Here is a 16094-nt window from a genome sequence, read left to right as displayed (position 1 = left end):
GCCTTCCACAGTACCCTCTTGGTTTGTAAACTGATGCCACTAATGCAGTGTGTTAAATAAGCTGAACCTCTCCCGTGTATTTCTGACAGAGGACATGAGTAGTGACCATTACCAGTTAAAGAAATAATGCCTTGCAAAAGAGTCCTGGTAAACCAGAATGCTTGCCATGCAGGGACCATGCCAGAAGTTTAACATGCTTTGCATTTATTCATGACAAACTTTGTTTTTCAAGTCCTTACAAATTTAACGGAGATCCAAGATTTTTAACATCATGATGCCTGGCTAATACTCTAATCTTGTTCTTTGTGTTGATGAGTAACTGTCTTTAAGCCCTTGGTTTGTGATGGCTGACAGTAATTTGGAAAATGGGCTGTGCTAGAAGTTGATGAGTTTTTCAGGAGTAGTAAGTGTAGTAATTTAGATTTTAGTGAAGAATAGATATTGTGTTGGCTTTTATTTTGTGGGTTTTTTAAATTATTTCTTGACACTGATCTGGTTTGCTACTGCAAGTCTATGAAGGCAAATGTGCCTGAAGCAGCTCATCTTGATGTGCCTATGCAAACTCTGAAAGATGGAGATACTTTCAGCTTATAGATGAGAGAGATGTTAAAGGCAAAACCTCCTTTTCTTTTCAACACCGTCATGAGAAGAAGTTGGATTTTTTTCCTGGGCAGTTGGCCAGCAGTGATTTTTATCTGGATTCTTAAGAGGATCAACAGTAAGCCTTGTTTCTACAGTATCACTGCTGGTTTGTGGGGATTTTGTGGGGTTATTTTTTTGGTTTTTTTCTTTGGTGAGAAACCTAAATTTGGAAGTTTGTATTCTACTGTCTCAAAAGTACATCTTAGCCTTGGGTCAGGTGCTCAGTGGGCAGTCTGCATTATCTTAGGGTAAAATCTGCCTTTCCCAGTTTGTCCTGCTTTTAGGCTTGGTCCAGGTGAAAATTTTTTTTTTACTTAAGAGAAGCCATGTAGGCCTTTAAATACAGCTTCAACAATGGACAGTTGCTAGTAGGGATTATAAAGAGTTGTGTTTCCTGTAAGAACAGCATGTATAGCTAAAAAAATCTAAAAATGTGCTGCAACATATATGAATTTGGCAATTTGATTATTGAACATGTTTTTTCTAGATTGATTTGGGGCTTAAGGAGATGTTCCTAACGGTGAACTGCAGTCAAAGAAAAATAGTTTCCTTGATTTCTATGTAATAGAGAGAAAGGATGAGGGGAACCCAACAGCCGTACAGCCTTTTAGCGAGCAGTTCGGTGCATTGTTGGGTTCCAACTCCATGTTTCTGGCTTAAAAAGCCCATCTTCTCTGTTCATTGACCTTGAGGGGAACCTGTGGAAATCAGGTCCTTCTATGTGTCCCCTTCTTAAATATCTCCTTAGCATCTTCTCACTTTAAGTAACAAAATTTTCATGATTTCTCTTGCACTTCTTTCTTAGGTTTCAGATGGAGCTCTGAGATGCTTTGCTTCATTAGCTGACAGATTCACACGGCGTGGAGTTGACCCTGCCCCATTAGCTAAGCATGGATTAACTGAGGAGTTGTTGTCTCGCATGGCAGCTGCTGGTGGAACAGCATCAGGACCATCTTCAGCTTGCAAACCAGGACGGAGTAGCACTGGAGCACCAGCTACAGCTGCAGACTCTAAATTAAGTAATCAGGTGTCAACTATTGTAAGCCTGTTGTCAACCCTGTGTAGAGGCTCTCCAGTAGTAACACATGTAAGAAATCCTTTTATGGTACGGCTTTTTGTTCTCATAGGGTTTTTCCCTTTGTGTACTTTAATATAGGCAAGATTTGTGTTGCTATTTTGTATATCAGTGCAGAAATTTTTACGCTTTATTTTTATATGTATACATACATACAGGTTATTTATAAAGAGGGGAAGAAAGGAAACATTTCATATGGAAATGAAACCCGATTCTGATAGTATTTTCTAAAGCCCTGTATATTTTTTATTGTTCAGACTTTTAATTATTTCCAGGATCTCCTAAGATCTGAACTTCCAGATTCTATAGAAAGTGCGTTGCAGGGTGATGAGAGATGTGTACTGGATACCATGCGGTTAGTAGATCTTCTTTTGGTGCTACTGTTCGAAGGGAGAAAAGCCCTGCCAAAATCCAGTGCTGGATCTACAGGCAGAATCCCAGGGTTGCGAAGACTGGATAGTTCTGGGGAACGTTCTCATCGGCAGCTGATAGATTGCATCCGCAGTAAGGATACTGATGCACTAATAGATGCTATTGACACAGGAGGTAAGCAAAAATACTCTGAAAGAGAAAATGAGATAAAGTATCTTTTTATAATCTATGTTGTCATAAGAAATGCTTAGGTAGTGCCTTGAAAATCTTTATGTACTTATTTTGTTAAATACACAACAGGTCTTGTTAGTAATAATTCCTATGCTACTTTTTTTAATTGCAGTTAAGAGCATAAATGCTTCTCTAGAATTATTGAGGATATTGTTTTTTTTTAAGACCTGGTGTTTATTTAAAGAACACATGAAGTTAAATTTATAATTCTGGGAGCTTTAACTTTTTATTTCATTACATCTTTCAGCTTTTGAAGTAAACTTTATGGATGATGTGGGACAAACTCTTTTAAACTGGGCCTCAGCTTTTGGAACTCAGGAAATGGTAAATTTTACAGAATCTTAAAGACTTTTAGGCTATTTACATAAGGGAACATGGAAAAAACTAATTTCCTTTTTCTTGTTTAACAGGTAGAATTTCTCTGTGAAAGGGGTGCTGATGTAAACAGAGGTCAGAGGTCATCCTCATTACATTATGCAGCATGTTTTGGAAGACCTCAGGTAGCAAAGGTATGAATTAAACTGACAGCCTTACGCTGGCTTTTTGCCTTGTTCTGTGCAAAATGTCTTCAATGCAGTATGTCTGATGTGTGCACGGTCACATACTTACATGTTCCTTACAGTGCTCAAGAAGAAATGATTTTTTTTTCATCATGACAGGGTAGTGACATGAATAAAAATTGTATATTAGCTCTACATATATAAAAAGTGTGTAGTGTCCTATTTTTTTTACAGCCATGAGAAGAGTGTAGGAAAAGTATATGAAAAACATCTTTACTACTAGAAGACTCTTAATTTTTTACTTCTTTTTCTATATATATATATGTATGTAAAAATATTTGTTTCCAGACTCTGTTGAGACATGGTGCAAATCCTGATTTAAGAGATGAGGATGGGAAAACTCCTTTAGACAAAGCTCGTGAAAGGGGACACAGTGAAGTAGTAGCTATTCTTCAGTCTCCAGGTGAGTGCAGATTTTAATTTCATGTCCTTGCTAGTAGAAATGCTCATATATAGTAACTCAATTATTAGAATTTTACTCTATTAAGATTAATAAAGATATATATAAATAATATATAAAGATATATGTAAAATAAATATAAATAAATATATATATATGTATCTATCTCGACTAACATTCCTTAGACTGCAAAGTGTGTTTAAAACCAAAATATTTCAGATGTTCTTAAGGAATAGGGATTACTGAAGACACTGCTGGCTGGCCACAAGCACTGTTTTCTGACAGTGGTTCTGCACCTCAGTTGTGGAATGGGGCTAGACTGTTTTTTTTTGCTGTGGGTTCAGAGGATGTCAACCTTGGTAGCCTCTGTTGGCAGCCTTTCTTTCTGCATGGGAGCTGCACTTTACCTGTTTGTGAGACTTTTGTAGAGCCGGAGCTGCAGGTGGTTATGTGCTCATATTTAGTTCCCTGTAATGACTTTCACGTTCTCCTACAAGTGTTCTTTGGTGGTGGTACTTGAAAAAAAATGTTTGATAATGAGTCTTGCAGGTGTAAATTTTCTATTTTTAGCGATGCATATTTCATTCAGATACTTAGATGTTAGTAAAGAAAACTCTTAGATTTATTGGGGGGGGAGTGTTATTTGGTTTCTCCGGTTTTGCCATTGAACAGTTTTGGAAAAAAAATTTTCCAGGGGACTGGATGTGTCCTGTTAATAAAGGTGATGAGAAGAAAAAGAAAGATGCAAACAAGGATGAGGAAGAATGTAATGAACCCAAAGGAGATCCAGAAATGGCACCCATATACTTGAAAAGATTATTGCCTGTGTTTGCACAAACATTTCAACAAACTATGTTGCCTTCAATAAGGTAATATTGTCATAATAGACAATTTCCCTGCATATTTTGAATTTCCTAATATGTTCTGTTAAAAATAGCCAAGATTTTGTTTATTTTTCATTAAAAATTACAACACGGTACTTAAACATAATTCTGTTTGAATAGAACTGGTGGTTTGAAAGGTGGTGCAAGTCTGATTTTTACTTGATATTTTAAGTAGCAGGTTTTTTTCTGGTGAAATGGTATCTTGGAGAAAATACGGTTGGTGAGTCAGAAGTGGGAGAGCAAAGCATACTCTTGACTATAGTAGAATGATGAAAGAGTACTATGTTCATGTAGTACCTTGTATAGATCGTGTATTTGGTTACAGCTGTTTGTAGCCATTGTAATGAAAGTACGAATTTGCAAGAGGTGAACTAATGAGGTGGTATCAAGATAAATTCATTGCAAAATTGTAAGACTGGAAAAAGCTATTTTAGAAGGTTTTAGAAGACTTCTTAACAGCTTAAGTGTTAATCAACTGGAGAAGATACATCTTACTGAGAGAACTAAAAGAATGTAATCTAATTTAATACTTAAAAAGGAATACTGAGGGTGGATAATGGTTGTGATAAATTGTTTCTGACCATACCCTCTCAGCCTTTTACACTATGAATTTAACAGTTGCTTAATCTTTTTTATTTATGTTCCCAGTGTTTATAGGTACTCTGGGGGGAGAAAATAGAAGATAAAAAGGGACTCTGGTAGAGAGAAACTCTACATGAGCTAAGGATAGGGAGCTTAAACTAGGTCATTTCAAATGAAGGAAGTAAGAAACTGTGTTAATAATCTGTGCACTATTAACTGTTGTTGCAGATTGTGGAATGAAGTAGTTGGCTTTCTGTATTTTAAAAGTTTTTTTCATTAATTGGGTAAATAATATTTTTAAAACTCAGTCAAATAAAAAAATTCAGCTTTAGCTATTATTTGGATTGGCTTCCAAATTAATTGTGATATGGAAAGCTATATGATCTAATAGTAATTTCAGATGTTAAAACTCTAGGGATCTTGCCAAAACATGGGAAGTATGTGACAGAAATGGAGGGCTGGCTACCGGGGAGGAAGATGGAGTGTTTAGAAGTGAATTGCCATCACTGAGAGTGGATAAAAACAGAATGTAGAATAGGTATACCTGGAGAAGGGTTGAGGAAAGAAAAATATGTTGGACTCCTAGTACTGTATAATAAAGAAAGTTCAGTAGGTGAATTATTCTTAGAGATAATCTAGGACTTAACAATAACCAATTTTTGGTTTCAGTAACAAGATCTGAAACTCAAAAAAGAAGTGCAAAAGCAGTTTTATCTTGAACTGTTTTGTTGCTTTGATTACTGCTTACTTTAACTTTGTAAGAATCTTTTTTCATTTTTTTTCTTTCCCCCCATGATCTCTTTTTAAAGGAAAGCAAGTCTTGCCCTCATTAGAAAAATGATACATTTTTGTTCTGAGGCATTGCTGAAAGAGGTTTGTGACTCTGATGCTGGCCACAATCTACCCACGATACTGGTTGAGATAACAGCTACAGTTCTTGATCAAGAGGTAGGAAGAAGGAAAATGTCCTTGTATGTAACCAGTGCAGAAAAGGGGGTTATACTCATTGATTCCACACACTTGTTAATAGCTAACACTAAAGTGTTCATAGCACCCATCTGTGACAATATATGAAGTTAAGCATGTAAAGTTATTTTTAAGTAAGGAGATCCTCTCTTATTTTCTTTCCATCCGATGTATTACAGGATGATGATGATGGCCATTTGCTAGCCTTGCAAATCATAAGGGATTTGGTGGATAAAGGTGGTGATCTTTTTCTAGACCAACTGGCTAGACTTGGTGTAATTAGTAAAGTGTCAGCTTTGGCGGGGCCATCATCTGATGATGAAAATGAAGAGGAGTCTAAGCCTGAGAAGGTAAATACAGAATTGATAGCTTTATTTGTTCCTGTGAAGCCAACTCTTCTAGTACAATTTTCACTGTTAAGAAAATGTCTAGGGCAGGGTAGTTAGGTTATTACATTAATGCTTATTGTATGCCACTTGTTTTAATTGTTTTTATTTTTGTTTTCCATAACTTTGTTTTTTTGTTGGCACATTATTTATCTGCTGAGTTTTCCTACTGTTAAGTGCTTATGGTCAAGTTGAGTGACACTTGTTTTTTCTCTAGTGTTTTAAAAATGGCTGTGATGCAAAATGAGGCCTTTCTGCACAAAGGTCATCTCTTTTAGCATATATGCATCAAATAATTGCAGGTGTTTCAGACATTGTTATTGAATATATCAAAAATATTTAAAAAAGGAATTTTCTTTATAATGGAAACCTTAAATGCATATTTACCAATTTTCAGCAGTCCTATTACTGACCACTCAGATGAACTGAATGGATAGCAGACTACTTCTGTTATCCATTCAGTTAAGATTTATAGTTAAGTCCTAAGTGTATAGTTAAGCTTTTTACTGTTGGTTTTAGGTAGCTTGGGGCTTTTTGATGTTAGTGGGGATTTTTTATTATTATTAAAATAAAATAAATAAATAATAATTTAGTGTTTGAATGTTAAAAAGCTGTCTGGATGTGGTCTGGGGCGACTTCCTCTAGGTTGGCCCTGCCTGAGCAAAGGTTTGGACTAAATGGCTTCTGAAAGCCTCTTCCAACCTCAACCACTTTTGATTTTTTTTCTCACAGTAGAAGTTTTGAATAGCGGTGGATGTCTGATTCAGTAGGCTGTTGCTATCATTGAATAGATAAATATCTGAAAGGGAACCTATAAAAAATATCATATCTTTAAAAGTATTCTTTAATAGAATAAATTTTACCAACAGAAATATGTTTTTGGTTTGAGTCCTTTTTTGCCTCAAGCCTCTATAAAATGCCTGGTTTGTGTGTTACTTTTTGTTGTGGTTTTTGGTTTCATTTTTTTTCTGTTTAGTGGGTCAGGTGGGTTGCGTTTTTGTTTTTGTTGGTTTTTTGCTTGTTCAGGTGTTTGGTTTGCTTTTCTTTTGTTTAATGCAATTTTATTACAGGAGGATGAACCACAGGAGGACGCAAAAGAACTGCAACAGGGTAAACCCTATCACTGGAGAGACTGGTCAATCATTAGGGGAAGGGACTGCCTGTATATCTGGAGTGATGCTGCAGCCCTGGAACTGTCTAATGGTAGTAATGGATGGTTCAGGTTTATTTTGGATGGAAAACTGGCCACAATGTATTCCAGTGGCAGCCCTGAAGGAGGATCCGATAGTTCAGGTAGTGTCTTTGCAATTCAAGTCCAAGTTAAGTTTTGAGACTTGTTACATTTGTTTATATAATTTCATTGGAGCTATTTTGTTTTGCAGGAATTGGCTTACTAAATAGTAAAGGATGTAAACAGGTGGAAGGTGGTCAGTTAATTGTGATGCTTTTTATCAGATAGCATGTGACCATAACTTGACTTCCTTGGTGAATTGTGTTAAGCAAACATCTTGCCAGTGAAAGTGTATTAACTTCGTTTTGTTTTGATCTTCTCCATGCATACTTAATTTTTTCACCCCAGTCATTAAAAGCACTTTGTAGTGGCCGTCCCAGGAAAAGCAGGTTGAAATGGTGATTTGTTGTTTGCTTCTAGCTATCAGAATGAAATTGCATGTGTTTGAAGACAAAGTAATGGAAAGTTTCTCATTGAGATTGGGAAACAAATTACAGTGTCTTAATTGTTTGTTGGAGAGAGGATAAGGGAACAGACTGTATGCACTGGCAATGCACAGGTGGTTTTAATTTTCTGTACAGAATACACAACTTGTTCTGAATGCAGAAACAACCCTCCTTTATTGTTTCTTCTTTTTTGCAACAGTTCATGCATTTATGAACCTGCAGACATAAAATGCTTTGCAATATTATTATGTTTTCAACAAGCCATTGAGTGAAATAACAGAACATATTATGATTCAGGATAGAAATGAAGTGGAATGGACTTTATCCATTAATTTTTTGGGCATGAAGACAAAATGTGATAGTGTGTTTCTAGATTATAACACAGCTGGAAACCACTTCTGGTATTTTTTCTAGATTTATTTTTGATCAGAAAATTTATCATTGCATTCTTTTAAACCAGGCTAATACTTTAAAAGGTAAACAGTTTCTGTGATAAAATACTTGCTTATCACATGTTTTAATTTGAAAATCCATGAGATTAATTTCTTAAATGCTCATAGGCCCTAGATACCAATTCTGCTTTCTTCTTCCTAAAGGATGTGGGTGTGAGGATGATATTTTACTATTTCTTTGCAACATGAGTGGAATGGACACAGTTCAGATGAAGCTGGAGTGAAGAGAAACTGAAAGTCAGATTGAGAATTTAAGATGATTCATATTTTCATGTCAGTCTTCTTAAAAAGATTGAATAAATCCTGTTTTTGAAGAAGATAACTAGCATGGATATTATGGAAGTGAAGGAGCTAACTAGGATTAAATGAGGCTTCTTCAGCTTTTTGTCTGAGTGCTGACATTGCAGTGTAATTTGCCTGAACTTTAACCATTAGCTCTAAGTGTGTGCAGCAGCCTCTTTACTAAGGAGATAAGAAGCTATTATTTAGTAACTAAAATTACTACCATACAGTATAGACTCAGAATAGTACCTTACAGTCCTGAACTATACTATATGTTCTGATGTACTAAATCATTACTGACTGATCTCATGGTATACTTTTTCAGTAATTTCACGCTGGCAAGAATATAGAGGGTTCAGTAATGGAATTTGTTAGTGCATATCGCATGATCAGAGTTGTGGTGGGAGAGGGAAATAATAGATTCTGTGAAGGTTTTTTTAAAGGTCTGTACTTACCCCTCTCCACTAGCTTAATCCTTGTTTTGTTTGAATTTTTAGAAAAAATGAAAGTTCAATGCAAAAATTGAAATTTAATGGTAATTGTGAAGCTTTAGATGAGTTCCAAAAATCTGTCTAAGGGAACCCAAAATTATTCTCAGTCAGGTGTAATCCTCTCACTTTCAGTGCAATGTGCTATATAATAAATCTGTTAAAATGTAGTTATGTAAATCTGGAAGAGTTCCATTAATAGAATTTTAATTTTGCATATGAAATTTTACAGTTCTTTTTATAAACCTCTCTGGATGTTATGAATTTTAAGCAATAATGAATGTTATGCCTCAAGAGTGCATATATATTTTTGCATAAAGATTGTTCATTTTTATATTATAAAACAATGAAAATGGCGCATTTTAAAACCTCGAGCCTAAGTCATGGCAGCAAAAGGAAAACAGCAATTTTACGAGTGCGTGGACTATAAAAGTTGTATTTATCAAATCACTATGCTGAAGGTAAAAGATACTTGTTAACTTTGAAGTTGGATGTAATCTTTAATGAGGTTATTGCAATTTTTATTTTAACTGGCATTTTTATTTTTTGAATTACGAACTTGTTAAATTTTCTGGAATTATGCTAATTAACATTTCCAATGTAGTGTCCAGCTTTTTTAACGACTTCAAAATATAATTTAATAAAAATTGAGGTAGTTGTTTGGAATAATTTCAACTAGGCTAGATTAACCTGGATATCTTTTTTATCTGTTAAATATCTCCATGTAAATATTAAGTCCTAATCAAGTCTCGTGTGGTGCCATTAAGTTAGTATTTTTTTGTCATGTTTTTCTCAGAAGTATAGAAGGCCTTAAAATTTCTGTACTAAAGAAGGAATAGGAACATCGACATTAATGTCACTGTATTAAGTAGCATGACTGTGGATTTCTTTCTCCGAGGTGAATTTAGAGGTTCTACAAAGGAGATGAAGAAAAGTTTTCAGTATAGTTTATAAAAAAATATTTTTGTTGCCTCTGTGACATTTAATCTGAGCAAACAGCTGTTAGCTCAAATTTGCTTTTGTCAGATGTTGCTTGTCAGACTTTTTTAAATATATTTTTTTGCTTGGCTTTTATGTCTTCAACATCTTTTGTCCACCTGCTTTAAGCTGTTAAGTTGATTGCTGTTTTCCTCTTGGAGGATTCATTTAATGTCCTAGTCCTAAAAACTCTCTTTGTGAATAGTTCATGCTGGCCATAAAAAGATAAGTTATTTTTTGCAAGACCAAAAGCTTATAGTGTATTTGTTTGATCTTCCCGTTGTAATTGTGAAGATGATTTAATACATCTGTCCGTATCACCATTGATAAAGAATTGAGTTGTCCACTTTGATGCCATCAGGGAATAAATCACTATTGAAGCACAGAAATATACTGGGAAGAAATTCAGAACACTTTTAAGACCCTTAATTTCAAACTTAATTTTGCATTGAATGTACTCAGTTGTTTTGCTCTCGCAATTGAAAAAAAAAAAGTTTGAGAGATGTGATGGTTGAAACAATTGTGGGAAGAAAAAAATACGTGTTTTTGTTTTTAAATAGAAAGTAGGAGTGAGTTCCTTGAGAAGCTGCAGAGAGCTCGAAGCCAAGTAAAACCATCTACCACAAGCCAGCCAATTTTATCGGCACCAGGGCCAACTAAACTTACTGTAGGAAACTGGTCACTCACCTGTTTAAAGGAAGGAGAAATTGCTATTCACAATTCCGATGGTCAGCAAGCTACCATCCTGAAAGAAGATCTGCCAGGTTTTGTGTTTGAATCTAACAGAGGAACAAAGCATTCTTTTACAGCTGAAACCTCTTTGGGTAAGTATGTAGGTATGTGTTATGTGCAGGTAGGAGCAAGTGTAAATGAGATAGATTTTCTGTTCCTTGCTTTTCATAGCAGTGAGAAATCTGTGACTTTTCTGAAAATACATTGCAGGGTCAGAATTTGTAACAGGCTGGACAGGCAAAAGAGGAAGAAAGCTGAAATCAAAACTGGAGAAGACAAAGCAAAAGGTTGGTGAGCACCTGTGAATTGTATACTTAAAATTTGAGTTTGTTTTGGTTTATAATATGCTTATAGAGTTGTAGTTTCTTTGTAGAGGATTAAAATCTCTGTTTTCAGTTGGATAAAGTTTTATGCTAAGCTTGAAGGGGAAAACTTCACTTGCAAGAAAGCACTTCTGCAGATGCTTTTATCCAACAGTCTTAGCAAACTCTGTGCTGTCCTAGAGAAAAAACAAGTTTTCTTTAAAAAATGCAAGGAAATCCAATCCTTCAGACCCATAGTTGTATTATTCTGTAGGTTTTTCTTTTTTTTTATAAAAGAAAAAATCTTATGAAAACAAAAGATGTTATGATCAGTACTACAGTTGTGTCAGAGGCATGTTACTTCTGTTCACTACGTTTAGATATTAATTTTAGACTGGATATTGTGACAGGTAAGGGGATGGAAGTGAGAAGTCTGTATTGTTGTGAAAAAATTGTGCTGGTGAATCCAAATGTGTAAATGCCCTGATTTTAGGCTTCTCTAAAACTCCCCCTCCCTTTTTTTTTTTTTTTTCCCCTCATAATGGTGGGGGGTGGAATTGAGAAATCAAATACTGAGCTTTTTACAAAAATCAATAAATAGAACATGTATATTCTGTGGCCAGCTGATGCCAAGGGCTCAAGCTAAACTGAAGTCTTGACCTCTCTTGCAGTTGCAGTTTCTAACAGTGCATCTGATATGTTCTGTACCAAAAATCCGCATCGTGTAAGGACACTTATGTCTGAGGAAATGTGAAACTAAATTGAAAGTTAAAATACTGCATGAATGAGGATAGGTGGAATGATAAAAGGAAGGCAGTGCACTTTTGTACCTCAGATTGCAATGTGTAGCTCAGAAGCTTGTGAAATGTGTTGTTGTATATATCCTGATAATGAAAAGGAAAGATATTTGGAGACATTTCTTATAAGCAAGATGTTGCTTAATAAGAACTTATTTTATCTGATCTGTATCTTGTGTGATCCATACTTTATAGGAAAAGTAATTCTTAGTATAAGGTCACATAAGGACTTTTTGTGTGACTTGGTTTAAGGAATGTGAATAGAGCATTCAGAAACTGTATAAAATCTCCTTAATCTTGCCTCTAAAACGATTAGCGGATCCGTGATAGAGGTATAGTGAAACAGATTTAAAGATTGAGTCCCATCTTTTCTCTTATCTTTGTGCTGTAGTTTAATATATGCTTGTAAGCTTAATTTCTGTGAGTTTCAGTAAGATTCCATGTATTTCTATGTACTTTTAGCCTTTCACAACCTTTGCTTTTCATGATGTGTGATAGTTTTCAGTTTTTCCCTGTTTGTTGTATCTGTCATGACTTCTTTATAAAAGATGGCCGTGTTTCTAGTATTTTGGAGAATAACGGTAGTCTCATTGCAGTAAGGTATGACTTTTGACAATCAGAATCCGTTTTCTAGGTTCGCACTATGGCAAGAGATTTGTACGATGATCATTTTAAAGCTGTTGAAAGCATGCCTCGTGGAGTAGTTGTAACACTGAGGAACATAGCAACACAGTTAGAGTCTGCATGGGAACTTCACACAAACAGACACGTAAGTACCTCCTTTAATTTATAACGTGTGATGTCAGTGGAAATCGCATAATGATATTCAGATCAGTCTGTCAGGATACAGAGGGAAGTCACAATATATCTGTCTGAAATATGGGGGGTTTTAATGCTGTAATTCCTGGTTATGTACTTTAGTGGGATACTGTTTTTCAAATGAAGCAATTGGGAATACTGTTACATTGTTTCACCGTAATTGTCTTTTTGTCTTCCAGTGTATTGAGGGAGAAAATACTTGGAGAGATTTAATGAAGACTGCTTTGGAAGACTTAATTGTGTTATTGAAGGATGAGAATACTATTTCTCCATATGAAATGTGCAGTAGTGGCTTAGTTCAGTCATTGCTTACAGTTTTAAATAATGTGAGTTTATAGAACATAAGTTTCTAAAGAAGAACTTTCTAAAAAAAAAACCCCAATAACATAGGCATATGCCTTACTTTAGAAAACCTATTATAAACAATGGCTATTTCCTGTCTTGATGAAAATCGGGCAGACTTGCTCCAGTTAGTGGTCTACCTGTTGAACATATGCCATTATGACAGATTAGTTTGAATAAACCATTAAAAATCTTAACACTGGTCAGTTCTCATGGCTGATATAATTTAGCTTTTCACATACAGATTTTAAATGGGAAATTCCAAGAGACTGAAGGGATATTTCTGCCAGTGTGACGATTTAATATATTGCTTTGTATTAAAAGTAACATCTATTTTATTTTTTTTTTCTCTTAGAATGTTGATTTAGATGTGAAGCAAGACTGTAGTCAACTGGTAGAGAGAATAAACGTTTTCAAAACAGCATTCAGTGAAAATGAAGACGATGAAAGGTAAAAGCAAAACAGAACTCTTCACGTCTGTGAAGCAGTATGGTATGATTAAAATAGCTTAAAGACAAAAAAAAACCTGTTCTTTCCCTTTCAATTTGTCTATCTCTGGAAAAGAAAATTGGACTTTGAAAGACAGCATCTGCTGTGGAAGTAGCAATTGAAAATGTTACTGAATTACTTCTGTCTATAGGAGTCAAGCGTACTGAATGTACATCTGTTGACAGATAGAAAGGTGTCTTGTTCATCACTGTGCAGACTAATATTTTTCTCGCTGTGCTGTAGCCCTGTGACTAGAACAGATGATACCAATTGAAATAGCATGCCAGGATACTTGCTACACCTGGGTACTATTCCCTGAGATAGTGTAGGATTTTTTTCTGTTTGTTGTGTGGTAATATGGTAATTGTTCATTTTCACACAGTCGTCCAGCCGTTGCATTAATTCGGAAGTTGATAGCAGTGTTAGAATCTATCGAACGTCTACCTCTCCACTTGTATGATACACCAGGATCTACGTATAATCTTCAGGTAAATGAAGTCTGTATGAAGTACGTCTTTTAAAAGTGGGTAGAATTGGGTAAAGAATGATAGACTTTTTAGCATCTGTTTCCTCTAACACGTAACCTAAAGGTGCCACTTTTACACTGTGAAGTGAAAGTAAATTTTGATTGAAGAGATAATGTTTGTTCTTTCTTTTGCCTTCAAGCATTATTCTCTTTATATGGGGATATGCCCCTATTAAGCATGAACTAGCATTTTTTTTAAGACGATTCTAAGATATGTTTATTTGTGATGACTAGTGGTGGGCTATAATCATTTAAAAGGGTCCCTTCTAGGGCAGTATAATTTTTGGTAATACAAGACATCTGCAGGATTAGCAGCTTTTTAAAAAAGGAAAGCTGCAGTTTGGCTAAAAACCGTACTTGTTTTTATCCAGTTCAAGTCTTAATTTTCTGTATTTGGAAATCATACTTCAGGAATTTGCAGGATGGCAGTGAAGTTTCAGTATTTCTGTTTTGATGTTCCATTATTAGCAGATAGTTGCATAAAGTTGCAAAAACACTTCTGCTATTGAATATTTTGAAAAAAGCATTTTCAGTTTTTGTATTATTGTAGTTGCTAGTCTACAAGATTTGGAAAGAAAAGCAATGAAAACATGAAGAGTGAGAAAATATTAGCTTATACATAGACTGTCATATTAAAGAATTGTTTGGTTAATTGAAAAAATGGAGCACCAGGAAATTACTTTTTAAAGCTTTAAATTAGAATATGATGTTCTTATTTGCACAATAAAAATACTTGATACACCACTGAAACTGTTATAATGAAATATATTGCTTTTCTTAAAATGACAAAACCAAGTCAGAAAAGCCAATGTTAATGTTGAGCTGCCCTTTCAGATCTTAACACGGCGCTTGAGGTTTCGTTTGGAACGTTCCTCAGGGGAGACATCTTTAATAGATAGAACTGGTAGAATGCTAAAGATGGAGCCACTGGCAACTGTTGAATCTCTAGAACAGTATCTCCTGAAAATGGTGAGCAACATAGCACACACGGAGTTGACAAGGAATGGCTGTGTTCTGAATCTATAATATTTGATTTCTTTTCATTCACATGTAGGTAGCAAAGCAATGGTACGACTTTGATAGGGCTTCATTTGTTTTTGTACGAAAACTCCGTGAAGGCCAGACATTTGTGTTCAGACATCAACATGATTTTGATGAAAACGGAATTATTTACTGGATTGGAACAAATGCAAAGTGAGTTCCTTCAAAGCTAGATGTTTTGAAGCTGGACACAATGAACTGTGATCCATGGGTGGGGTGCAAAGAGAGAATTCATAATGAAATGAAATGTACAGTTTTTCTAGGTATGGGAGGTATCTTTAATTTTACTGTGGATCAATAGAAATATGTTTATTTTTGCACTATATAAATAATGAAAAATATCAAACTCTGAAGTTGTGTTGAAAATTTGTTTGTATGCTTACAAATGAAGGGGTGGGGAAGTTTGGTCTTTGTTTTTGTTTGCCATGGTTGTTGTTGGTTTATGTTTTCTGTTTTTCTAATTTTTTTAAAACCACTGTAGTAATGTGATGTAACAAACTCACCTGTAATACGTAATTTACAGTAAATGTCAAATGTTACTTGTTTGTTAATGTAAATAATAATTGAACAGTACTTTTTTCTTTTTAATACAGAACTGCATATGAGTGGGTAAATCCAGCAGCCTATGGGTTAGTAGTGGTTACGTCCTCCGAAGGAAGAAATCTGCCTTATGGCCGCTTAGAAGACATCCTAAGCCGTGACAGTTCAGCTCTCAATTGTCATACTAATGATGATAAGAATGCTTGGTTTGCCATAGATCTTGGCCTTTGGGTTATTCCATCAGCTTACACATTACGCCATGCTCGAGGTTATGGACGATCTGCTCTCAGAAATTGGGTTTTCCAGGTATCTAAGGATGGACAGAACTGGACTACTTTGTATACGCATGTTGATGACTGTAGTCTCAACGAACCAGGGTATGTCAGTGTATTTTATAATTTCTTATAAGACTGAGCTCAGGAAAAACATACTTTGCTGTAGACTAATTTAATGTATTCTGTAGGTGTAATAATGTAACTATATAAAGGATTGGCAGGTGATCTAAGTTATCAAGGATTGGATCGAAAGTGT

At 35.1% G+C, this 16094-nt stretch overlaps 1 protein-coding gene across 10 annotated transcripts in view; it reads left to right on the top strand.

The window, feature by feature from the left end:
• Positions 1–16094, top strand: part of HECTD1 (HECT domain E3 ubiquitin protein ligase 1) — a 59410-nt gene that overhangs the window by 20498 nt on the left and 22818 nt on the right. For 5 of the 10 annotated variants that reach the window (XM_061463450.1, XM_061463456.1, XM_061463455.1 and 2 more), the window contains exons 5-22: positions 1448–1729; positions 1975–2263; positions 2568–2644; positions 2731–2829; positions 3169–3283; positions 3975–4149; positions 5556–5694; positions 5892–6062; positions 7169–7391; positions 10536–10811; positions 10918–10994; positions 12441–12575; positions 12805–12951; positions 13323–13417; positions 13839–13944; positions 14817–14951; positions 15037–15176; positions 15617–15940. In XM_061463450.1, the coding sequence (XP_061319434.1) occupies positions 1448–1729; positions 1975–2263; positions 2568–2644; positions 2731–2829; positions 3169–3283; positions 3975–4149; positions 5556–5694; positions 5892–6062; positions 7169–7391; positions 10536–10811; positions 10918–10994; positions 12441–12575; positions 12805–12951; positions 13323–13417; positions 13839–13944; positions 14817–14951; positions 15037–15176; positions 15617–15940 (3005 nt within the window). The remainder of the gene's footprint in view (positions 1–1447; positions 1730–1974; positions 2264–2567; positions 2645–2730; positions 2830–3168; positions 3284–3974; positions 4150–5555; positions 5695–5891; positions 6063–7168; positions 7392–10535; positions 10812–10917; positions 10995–12440; positions 12576–12804; positions 12952–13322; positions 13418–13838; positions 13945–14816; positions 14952–15036; positions 15177–15616; positions 15941–16094) is intronic. The other 5 variants (XM_061463452.1, XM_061463449.1, XM_061463451.1 and 2 more) reach the window with 3 other exon arrangements.

The sequence above is a fragment of the Pezoporus flaviventris genome, unplaced genomic scaffold (assembly GCF_033815535.1).
Source record: "Pezoporus flaviventris isolate CSIRO_AGI_PZ_B2104156 unplaced genomic scaffold, CSIRO_AGI_Pfla_v1 ptg000036l, whole genome shotgun sequence".
NCBI lineage: Eukaryota > Metazoa > Chordata > Aves > Psittaciformes > Psittacidae > Pezoporus > Pezoporus flaviventris.
This window is presented reverse-complemented; position numbering and strand designations above follow the sequence as displayed.